General features: G+C 42.4%; 1 protein-coding gene across 1 annotated transcript in view; it reads left to right on the top strand.

Annotated features, from left to right (window-relative positions):
- Positions 1-266: 266 nt before the first annotated feature.
- Positions 267-11,408, top strand: part of GMPR (guanosine monophosphate reductase) — a 44,115-nt gene continuing 32,973 nt past the window's right edge. The window contains exons 1-4 of the mRNA XM_009326553.1: positions 267-407; positions 3,114-3,233; positions 3,917-4,000; positions 5,664-5,837. Coding sequence (XP_009324828.1) covers positions 267-407; positions 3,114-3,233; positions 3,917-4,000; positions 5,664-5,837 — 519 coding nt within the window. The remainder of the gene's footprint in view (positions 408-3,113; positions 3,234-3,916; positions 4,001-5,663; positions 5,838-11,408) is intronic.

Genomic DNA, 11,408 nt, shown 5'->3' with positions numbered 1-11,408 from the left:
ATTTCATGATTTTCTTTCTAAAGGAACTTTTACTGTTGTTGAGTGATGGTGAGCAATCCTAGAGTCAGAAGTTATTTTCTGAACAATAAGCTATAAATTAGCTGTTACCACTCAGGAAAGAGACAAAGAGATGGTCAGAAGTGCTGCTAGAGAAAGTAAGGAAAACCAGTTAGCTTTGTGATGCTCCTCAGTATGTTCATCTTGAGTACACAGTTCTGGTGATCCCTTCACAAGAACAGCATAATATGCTAAAATAGGTACAGAGAATGGCAGCCCAGATGATCAGCAGTATTGACTGGTTTCCACAGGAGGAAAAAACTAAATATACTAGGACTATTCCATATGGAGAAGAAGCAGCTGTGGAGGATATGCTAGAAGTCTGTGAAGTGAGGAGTGGAATGGAAAAGGTGAAACTGAGAAGTGGCTGTTGATTGTCTCTCACAAAGCAAGAAGTAGGAAGCACTGAATGTAATTATCAGGCAAAGGTTGTAGTTTTTATGCAACATATAATTAATCTTTGGAATTTATTGCTATGGGATATTGGAGAGGCTAAAGGTGTGAAGGGTTAAAAAAATTACAAGGCAAGTTCTTTGTCCATGGGTGGCTATTTAGCACAATGGATTGGAGGAGACCTTTGTCTTTGAAGGTCTCTAAACATTGGCTTCTTGGGACCTGGGAAGGTAGGCTGGGGAAAGTCTTTCAAAACTTGCCTCGTTCTTATGTTCCCTTTCCAGACATCTGGTACTGGCTGTTCGGAGAACTAGGGCACCACATAAGCATCTCCAACCCAGTGTGCCATTTCTCCTGCACTTATAGAACAAAAGCCTCATTAGGGGAAGCCCCGCAATTATCCCTCATAAATGCCTGCCGTTACAGTATTATCAGTTGTGTGGATAATTGCATGAGATCCATCTGGCCGGCTGGCTAAAGGAAGTCACATATGAGAAGTTACAGTAAGTGGAGGTGAGAATCACTGAAAGAGTAATGGCCTTGTGTTCCCTGCATAGCTTTGCATCTTGCCTCAGTCTTTTCTTAAACATACTCTTCTTCTCCACTTCTTTCTTAAGTTCATTTGAAAGAGATGTTTTTCCTCTGTAAAACTGTAAGGCAGGGGTTCTGGTACTATTGTCTGTGTAGAAGTGGTTGTGTGATACTCTTTTTTTCCTTCATTCTAGTTAATAAGTTGCATTAAAAGGGAGTAAAATCCATTAAATTCTCATACTTATTTCATACCTATCTTCTTCATACTGTTTTCTCATGTTAGCTGCAGCTGAAGTTCCTGTAAGAATATTATCAGTGATGGGTGGAGAATTGGGCCTCTGTGATAGTAAATGGGAAGAAGAGTGAGTCTCACCATTAAGTTGTATCTTAGCTTGTTCACCAAAGTGACCCTTCCCTTATGAGCTTATACAAAATGAGAACCTGTTTCACAATATGTCACTGAGGCACCAAGTTCTTTCTCTTACACAAATTAGTAATGAACCCCCCATCATATTAATCAATCAGAATGTAGCCTGCAATATGACAGTGCTCAAAATATGTTGTAAATAAATAACCAAAGTCCTATATTTTTTGTATTGCTTCCTTTCTGGTGATGGATACAGGTTCATTTCAGGTCTCTGAATGTTCCTGGATTAAAGCTGAAGTGAGGAGTAATGGTGTCCTGGTTTCGGCAGGGATAGAGTTAATTTGCTTCCTAGTAGCTGGTACAGTGCTGTGTTTTGGATCTAGGATGAGAACAAAGTTGATAAGGCACCGATGTTTTAGTTGTTGCTAGGTAATGCTTACACTAGCCAAGGACTTTTTAGTTTTTCATGCTCTACCGACTGAGAAGGCTGGAGGTGCACAAGAAACTGGGAGGGGGCACAGCCAAACTGGCCAAAGGGACATTCCATACCATGTGACATCATGCTCAGTACGTAAACTGGGGAAAGCTGGCTGGGGGGGCCGCTGCTCGGGGACTGGCTGGGCATCGGTCAGCGGGTGGTGAGCAATTGTACTGTGCATCACTTGCTTTGTGTATTATTATTATTATTATTATCATATTATTATAATTTTATTTCAATTATTAAACTCTTTTTATCTCAACCCAGGAGCTTTTCTCACTTGTGCTCTTCCAATTCTCTCCCCCATCCCATCGGGGGGTGGGGGAGTGAGTGAGCGGCTGCATGGGGCTTAGTTGCTGACTGAGGTTAAACCACGACAAATGAAAACTATGAAAGAGCCTTCATTTTCACTGTTACTGAAGAGGCTAACCTAATATCTTACAGTTGTAAGATATTTAATGTGAATGAAATGTGTATGTGTATGAAATGAAATGTGATATTTAATGTGTAAGGAAATGTAAGATATCTTACAGCCGTAAGATATTTCTTAGAGGGTTTTTTTCCCCCTTTTGCAAGATGCTAAATAGACTAGTGGGAACTGATCTAAATTTGATATTACCTCTTGCAAATGTAAGGAACAAAATGCCTGATGTTACCATGATCATTTGAGGATGCTGAAGAAGAAATAACTTTGAAGGTGAAGGCTGACGCAGTTGTAAGAAATTAACTTAGAAACTAGCAGCCTCATGGTTTAGTAAGCCAGGGTATGATTGTTCATATTGTATGGCAAGAGTGCTGGTAACCATAGCCAAAAGTAAAAGCTTGCTTTATTATATTGTCATTTACATTAAAGATCGGGACAAAGCCCTCTATGCCCTGGAGACAGAGGGAGTTCCAGTTCTGACTTCTGTGGAGTTAGGACTTCGGCTTGGATTTGTCAGCTGAGGTTACTTCTGTATAAAATAATCCACAGTCCTCATTGTCCTTTCTTTCCTTTCCAACCCCTCTGACTTGTTTCTTTTTTTAAAAATTTTGATTCTCTTTTTCTTCAGCAAGAACTCTCTTTAACACAGAAAACATTATTTTACTTTTATATTTTCTTTCTTATTTGGAAGGCAGAGGTGGTAATAAATTAAGTGAGGTTATAGTGGAATGAAAGGAGGAAGAACAGGAAATGTGAGGAAAATTAAGAAGCAGTGTCCAAACCTACTGTATCTGAAGTCAGTGGCAAAGCTCTTGTTAGATTGCTATCAGTTACTTAAAAGAACGTGTGCCTATTCATTGCAGGTCGACCTCACGTGCACTTTCACCTTCCGCAACTCCAAGCAGACATATACAGGAATTCCCATTATAGTGGCAAACATGGACACTGTGGGGACATTTGAAATGGCCGTGGTTATGGCAAAAGTAAGTCTTGATTCTCATTTCTGCAGCAATTGGGAAACCACTGGGTGACAGTGAGCAGCCTTTGTTAATTTTTAGCTATGTTTGTTGGAGAACAGGGGGGCAGGAGTTAAAAAATCCAGAACAAGAAGGTGTGGTTTCACTGCAAAGCAGCTGTGCTTTTACAGCAATACAGTTATCAAAGACAGGGCTCCAGATACAAGATCGTTTCAGTGGAGATGCTTACTGGGAAGCTTCCATCTTGGGTGTAGTTCAGCTTCAGGTGGAGCTTCTAGAGCTTAGTTTTTGAGGTCTATATTGTGTTCCCTTCCAGAAAAAGAATATTAGCTGACAACAGTTTTGAAAGTGTGGGTTACTGATAAAGCTGCAGCAGTCAGGAGTCACTAGTTAATTAGCCTCAGGCCTCAAGGCTCACCTTAATTTCTTGCAGTGCTTAAGCACATTCAAAATATTGACCATAACTTCATGAAACACATCAGAAACCTGATCCTGAAAGGTTGGCTAAGTATGCCAAGTTACCTTTAAAGAGCCATTTGGAGTTGCCTGGTCTGTTATTCACTGTTACTGTTTCTTTCAAGCAGGATGAGCCTATACTTAAAATGGGAATTTCTGATATCTTATTATTCTGCAGCTGAGGGAAAGATGACTAACTTGGACATTAATATCAGTTTTCTTATTTCTGCTAGCATGCAATGTTCACTGCGATTCACAAGCATTACTCTCTGGAAGAATGGAAACTGTTTGCTGCCAATCACCCAGAATGCCTTGAGGTACATTTTCGTACTGTAAATTATTATGGTTTATTGCTTTGTTCTGAACTCACATACACTGGAGTCTCTTGGGAATACGGTTGTCAAGTGAGGTTTTGGGGAATGAAGATATTTGCTGTTCTTAAATGCATCAAGGGAAGTGGCTTGTCCTGGTTTAAAAAGAACAGCTATGTGAATCTATTGTGAAAGTGCTTATATTAAGATGCAAAAACCCAAAGTTTATATATGCCTGGAATGGAAACAGAGAAGTATCCTGAACAAAGAAGAAGGAAATACTTGGGAATAGGTCTAACTGCTATGCTTCTGTTACTGTTGGGAGCTGTGGTAGTGCTGGTGAGGGAGAAGCCGAAGACCACAAATGTGAATAGCCTTGAGTAACCCAACCACAAGCTGGCTCTGCACACCCTTGTGTTAGGCAGAGTCTTTGCTATCAGGTGTGCAAGCAGACCCGGAGCCTGCGGGCTGGAGGGGCCTAGGGGCTGGGCCTAAGCAGGGATGAGCATTGAAAGTTGTCAGAGCGTTATGTGTCCTCCATTTACCTCCTTGCACTAGAGCTCACACTGTGCTACTACTAGCTGTGATGCCCCACTTGTTCACAGGGTCCCAGCCTGAGCCATTACAGAGAAACACTATTTAGTAAATTTACACATTGACTTAAGTTCCGACTTTTTCATACCCAGATTTCTTCTGTGTTCTTCTGGCAGGCCCCAACACCAGGAGAGGCAGTATAAGAGCATGCTTGGCTGTCACCCCTCCTCCTCGGAGTTCAGTGCAGTTTTGAAACTTTTTCTGTATAGAAAAGAATACCATACAGCTGTATTGTATCTTTACCTGTGGCACATTTTAGAATTATATTATAAAGACTATTGATTACAGGATTGTCTGAAAGCCAGCCTATGACTTAGGTTCCTCAGGGTTGCTTATATGCCACTGTAGGGTAGAAAGTGGTCCCAGGAATATTCTGTGCCTGAACATTTTGGCACTTAGCTCATTTGTGGTTCATAATCACTGGAGCAGGATCTCCTTGTGATTAAATGCTGACTTGCTCTGTGACCTTGGATCTCTGCAGAGGTTTTGTGGGCCAACAGCTATGGAAACTATTTTTCTATTGGAAAGAACTCATAGGAAGACAAAGGAGGAAGCAATCTGCTTGTTTTCAATGGTAGCTGACCCTGCTCGAGCAAGGGGGTTGGACTAACACAATCTCCAGACATCCCTTCGAAACTCAACTATTCTGTGATTCTGTAGATCAAGGGAGCGTTTGGTGAACTTAAAGACCCAGATTCCACTCTCTGACAGCGCCCCAAATTTTGCCACTCTGCCTTCCTGGAATATACCAAGTTAGGGCTTCTTCTGTGTTTGTGTTAATATGAGTACGGCTGAGCCTTCATCCATCTGAGGTGATTATATTTGCCTATGAGAATCCACTTGTGAATGAAGAGCTGATAAAATGCTAATTTTGCTTTATTTTAGAGTTGTTAAACAAAACAGAACTAACACATTGAAATTCCCAGGAAGGTATTTATTTCATATTATATAGTATGATTTTCACTAGTTTCCAGCACAAGTCCTCCCAAGACTGTGCAGAAAAAGGCATACGAAGTGTGTGTTTATCCCAGTTTTTACAAACTACTACTCCCTTTTGTTCTCCCTGTCTTTCTAGCATGTAGCAGCAAGCTCAGGTAGTGGAAAAGCTGATTTGGACAAGTTAACAAGTATTCTAGAGGCCATCCCACCTATCAGATACATCTGCCTGGATGTGGCAAATGGCTATTCGGAGCACTTTGTGGAGTTTGTGAAGTCTGTCCGTGCTCTGTTCCCACATCACACCATTATGGTAAGTGTGTAGAAAGGGTGGAGGGGGTGTGTGGGAATTCTGTCCAGGAACAGGGCCCAGAGTTTGGCTGGAAGGCATCAGAAGCTCTGTGGTAGCTCCATCAATTTCTGAGTCCTCATTTAAAAAAAAAAAAAAGAGAGAGAAAGAAAAGTCTCACTCAAACCTCTTGTCTTCCAGACAAATACATGTGAACAGATACCCTTCTGAGAATATAGAGGACAGCTCTATTCGTTTACCCTTTCAATTCAGCAAGATGTTGACTCTGAGCCAAATGATGACTGTTTAATAACACATTGGCATTGTCAGTCTTCCATTGCTGATAATTTCTGTGGGAATGTTCAATGTGTGCTCTGATACAGCAGTTTGATGTTGGCATGGCAGGCTGGGTGGATCCAATTTTTTTCCTACTTACATCCTTCTTCCCACACTAGATGTGACCTCTAATCATAAAAGTGTGTAGGTTTATTTTGGTGATTCCAAGCTGAGGTTTGCTGTGGGAATGCACCGATTTTTCTGGCCAATTGAGGCCAATGGCTGTTTTCGTCTATGAGATCACTATGAAGACAGCTGAATGTGTACTAATCCTTGCCTATGATAAGAATCATAGGGGTGTTGTGCAATTGTGAACGGGGTCATCAGGGAGCAAAACAGTCAATGCTGGGGCTTTTCATGCACCTTCTGTGATGTTACTATGCCTTCTCAGAGCGCTAATGCCATGCTTCTTCCAGCCCTTTTGTACTAAGAGTTAGGGTGTTTGCATCGACATGGGACTCCTTGCAGCAGAGCCCTACTGCTCCTGCTTGTTTCCCAGGGCCCTTGAAGAAATGGGTCTGAATTTGTTTCCATGAGAATAGTAGAAATTCTCAAACAAACAGCAGATTCTTAATGAGGCTACCAGCCTTTCTTCAAGCCAGTGCAGCAAAAATTCATGTGTTTAGGTGACACTTTCTCACTTTTTCATGCCAGACACTAAGCTTCACACATGTAAGTAAATGTGAAATGAAAATGGTCATAAATGCACACTCTGACTTGGTTCAATAGGGAACTGCACATTCAAGCAGCTCAGGGCAGACTACATTCCTTCCTCCCATGTCAGAGGAAGGCAGTGTTCTTGTCTCTGAATGATGGTGGCATTAGAAAATGGAAGTGGGCTGGAATGCCTGTGGGGTTCTGGGTTGCCATAGGCTAATGAATAGGCATCCTTCAACAGCTGCCAGCAGATGTGGGAACCTTTTTGTTACGGCCATATTTCCCATGGCTTTGGAGGAGAGCTTTTGGAAGAATGAAATGATAGATGTGGGCTTTTTGAGCTTCCTGCTCCATGTTCACTGCAGTGAAGGAAGGAGCTGTTTCCTTGCTTTGGATCTGAAGTATTGTCCCTAGTGATGTGATTACTCCAGTGTCTTTGGCTTGAAGAGTTGTGGGAGGGAGCTTAAACCACACAGTTAAAAAAAAAAGTCTTCCCTATCAGGAGTGGAAAGAAAATTGTGTGTCATCCCTTCCTCCACCTCCCCACAGACTGCTGACTTTGCTGAGTGAGCAGGGAACTCAACCAAGATGAATTGTCCAGAAGGCACAGGAGGTCAATGTCAAAGTCAGGTATCAAGCCCAGATTTTAGTCCAAGGTCCTTAAGCCAGTCTCATCCACCTCCCAACATCTGTTAAGCTACCTGCTTAGTTTCTCTGCTTCTGTGACTAAGGTTATCGTTACTTCAAGTCTCATTGTTCTGACAGCACCACCTGCTTAAGCACTTATACAGCCCTGACCTGTTCAGTTGCCTTCTCTGATTGTAGCTCCTTTCTCTGAACATGGTTTAGTACAGCTCATGTTTTTCATCTCCTGCACAGGGATAATTTCCATTCCTAAAAGCATGCTAACAAACTTGGGATGTTCAAAAACCTTATGTTTTCCAAAGCCTCGAGAGTCTGTGCAGTCCCTGAAAGTCTCTGATTCAACTAGAGGGACACACCTCTACCCCACTTCCAAATGAGTTTACTTTACACTCTGTGCCAAAATGGCCTTTTGAAGCTATTCCTGGCTGAAATGCAGGAGCTTGTCTAGGCTTCTTTTTATGATACTCTGGAAGACATGTCCTGCTGCTACCTGTTCTGTCTGCTTTGATGTCTCTGTGCTATGCCTGCAGTACGCTCTCTGCTGTTGTGGCTTTCAAACAAAAGGCTTAGCAGTTAAATAGAAGGTATAAAAATAAAGAAGCTTTTTTATAGCTGAAAGTGATCTCCAGGACCTTGCAGGCTGTCTTGTTTGCTTTCCTCAGCATGACCATTCATTCCACAGTCAGCTGCGGTGCAGTACATAACAGTAACCCAACCCCGGTTCTCAGGGAATGTGTGTTCCCAGGGGCCATGCAATGGGTTCAGCTCTGAGGCTGAAAGGTGATGTGCAAAGCAACTGTGGTTAACATAGTACTCTCTGTGGCCGATATTCCAGTGCAGATGGAGGATGTTTCTTGTGTAACAACCTTTCAAATGCATGTTTTTACCTTCTTAAATACTTGCTTTTATAATCACATTACCTTATTTTTGTCTGCCTGGCTTTGACACAAGCTCTTTTCACTCCTGCCTTTCATATTAATTTACAAAGAAGATCAGTTTCTCCATGGAATGCAAAGGATAGGGAAGACAAACAGGGGCATAAAGGTACCACATGAGTTGCCTTAAATCACTCATTAGATTGAGGATGGAGGAAGAAGCAGTATTCAAGTCTCCTGAGTGTCTCACAAATGCAGCACTGCCCTCCAGAATCAAGAGTAATGGTCCAGTGGGGTGTTTTGCTGTAGCATGGCATCATGTGCTTGAGTTGTGCCTACTCGCTGAAGTCTAAAGCAAAAGTTCAGTTGGCATTCATGATGGAGGATCAGAGCCTTTATATTACAGTAAGCGTAGTCCTTATTTATTAGTGTAATTGTAGACGTTAGAGTTCTTCCATTTCACTGGAAGTCTGTTTAGCAAGCTAAGATATCTTTGCCAGCAAGCTTTGCCAAGTTTTTATCCTGAATTTTTCTTTTCGTAGCGTTCTCTGTTCATTATACAGAAGAAACCCTAGGGAGCGGAGCAGGGAGTGTGGCAGGAAGGAAAAGGCTGGGGCAGTGGCACACTTGCAGATGCAGTAGCACCCACAAGATGTGGGCCAGAGAGGGAGGCAAGCAGAATCGCAAAGCAGGAGTGGAGGGAAACAGCAGGGGCCAGAAACTGTTGCTCCCCTTAGAGTCAGTAGCAGAATGTCTCCGGGCCTTAATGGAGGCAGAATTCAGTCAGAGAAAGGCATGCAGACTGCTCCCAGTTTATCTCTGGAACAAGCGGCAGAGTCAGTCCAGTCATGGCGTGTCCAGACATACCAGGGCTGGGGTCTCAGAGCAGGGGCCAGCTGGGATCCCAGGGTAGGAGACAGTGATGCTGCCAAGGCTGTCTTGGTTCAGTTGCAATACTGAGTGCAAACACCCACCTGGTGTGGCTCAGCCTCGCAAAGGGCATCATCTCTCCCTCTTACGGTAAAGCACCCCTTGCTTTGGTGGGTGGGAAGTGTCCTTTGGCAGTGTTCCTGATAGTATGGAGGCACAGACTGTGCTTTCCTCTAGGATACAAGAAGAAAGTTTGAGAACTGTTGTCACAGACACTTCTCCCCAGCTTGATCCATTGCCATTTGCCAGCAGCTTTCAATCAGTGCAGCAGTGTTCCTGTCTTAGTCAGTGAGTCGATATTTATAGCAGGCTTTTGAGGCACAGTATCAAATGCCTGACTGAAATTCAGAGGCACTGCCCTACTGTGTTCACTAATTTTGTATCTCTGTCAGAGAAGCTGTAGCCTTTATCATCCTGTTACATGAAATCTTGATCCCATTAAAGTCAGTAGTGAAACTCCCTTTGACTTTTCTGAGGCCAGGATTTCCCTCTGGACTGACCCACAGTTCAGTCATCCTGGATACTGCTGGAATGAGCCAGGGTGACGCTTACTTGAAACCTCACACTGAGCGATGGTACAGCTGAATGTTGCCCTGAGTGTGTAAGGCCAGGCCCACAGCCAGGATAATTTGTTGTAGCCCCTAATAACTGACGGCACTGAAAGCATGGTAGTTTACCTGACTTTCAGTTGTTACTGATGCTGTTATTTTACTGCCAGGGTAGTAAAGTTAGATTAGCAGTGAGGTAATTACTGGGCTATATGTCTTTCAAGAAAGCCAGTTTTGCAGCAGATTAGAAACGCATTGGTACATGGGCTCATCATTAAGATGAGCATGGTTTTCACTAATACAATACTTCCACCAATTACTACGTTCCCTGACTACTTCCCCAAATACACTACAAAATGTGTTGTCTGTAGTGATTTCTTTGTACAAGTTCCAGTTACTTTACTTGCTTTATGTTCTTAGTTAATTTTAAGGGGGTTTCATCTCTGTAGTCTCAGTCTTTCTATATTTACCTTTTCAGATTTTTTTCAGTTGAAGTATTCTGGCTTTACCTTACAGGTGGGGCTTTCAAAAGCCCTTTTGCCTCTATTCAGCTGTCATACTGGCATCAATGGTAAAGCAAGCATTAGTTTCAGTGGAAGTAGAGTTCAGCTGGATGTGAGAAAACAGCTTTCTCTGCTCTTCAGCTGTGATACTAGGGTCTCTTCACATACAGATAGCTGTGCCTCTCTCATGGTGGGTTTTTTGTGCTCTCTGAGGTCTGCAAAAGGTACCTAAAAGAAGCAAGCCTTCAACAAGCAAGGTTGAAGTCTTACTCTGCTATGTAGAGCTCCACGTCTTCCCTGAAAATTTGTTAAGGATCTGCAGATTCAGAAAGACAGAAACCACTGATGTGTGTACATGCATTCCAGGAAAAAATGTATGCTGGGGACATAAGTGCTTTTCCCTGCTAGGATGAGCATTTTGAATCAACATATGCAGTTCCAACATTCTCTAGCAGTAACTTAACATTAAACGTCTGGTTAGCATTTCTGAGGAGACAGTTTGACAACCCACTATGCTCTGCTAATAAGAAGACACTGCTGTTTAAGTTAAATACATATTTGATCCCAAATCTCATGGAGCCGCTGACTTTAATACCCGTTCGTTCCTGTTCATGAGTCTCTTGCATGTACTCCAGTATTTCACCAAGTTGTAATGTGCTGAGTGTCGTACTGCACAGGTAGTCATCTGCCTTCCAGATGTAAACTGCTTCCTTAACGTTGTAGGCAGCATGCTCTCCGTCACCCCACCTTGGAGTGTACAACACTTAGTATAACAAATTACCACTGAGCAGAAAGGAAGCAGCACTTAGCTGGAAACACTGTACCTATTATATGTTCTTTATTTCCCGACTGTTCTATTTTATTTTATTTTTAATCAATATCATGCAGTTTTGAGCAAAGTTAAGTGGTCCTGTGTCATAGACCACAAATTGCTGCCTAACAGTATCATTGTTTTTATAAGTGCCTCAGGTGATGGCTTGTCAGCTGTTTCAGGCTAATAAAAGGGGGAAGTAAGATTCATTAAAAATAAATAAATGGTGAAATAGGAGTAAAAAATCAGTAAGTGGAGAATAGGCCTTGCCCAACATTCCCTGGGTAGCT

This window comes from Pygoscelis adeliae, unplaced genomic scaffold, assembly GCF_000699105.1.
Source record: "Pygoscelis adeliae isolate BGI_AS28 unplaced genomic scaffold, ASM69910v1 Scaffold186, whole genome shotgun sequence".
NCBI lineage: Eukaryota > Metazoa > Chordata > Aves > Sphenisciformes > Spheniscidae > Pygoscelis > Pygoscelis adeliae.
Note: the sequence above shows the minus strand (reverse complement) of the source record. Positions and strands in the feature narration are given on the sequence as shown.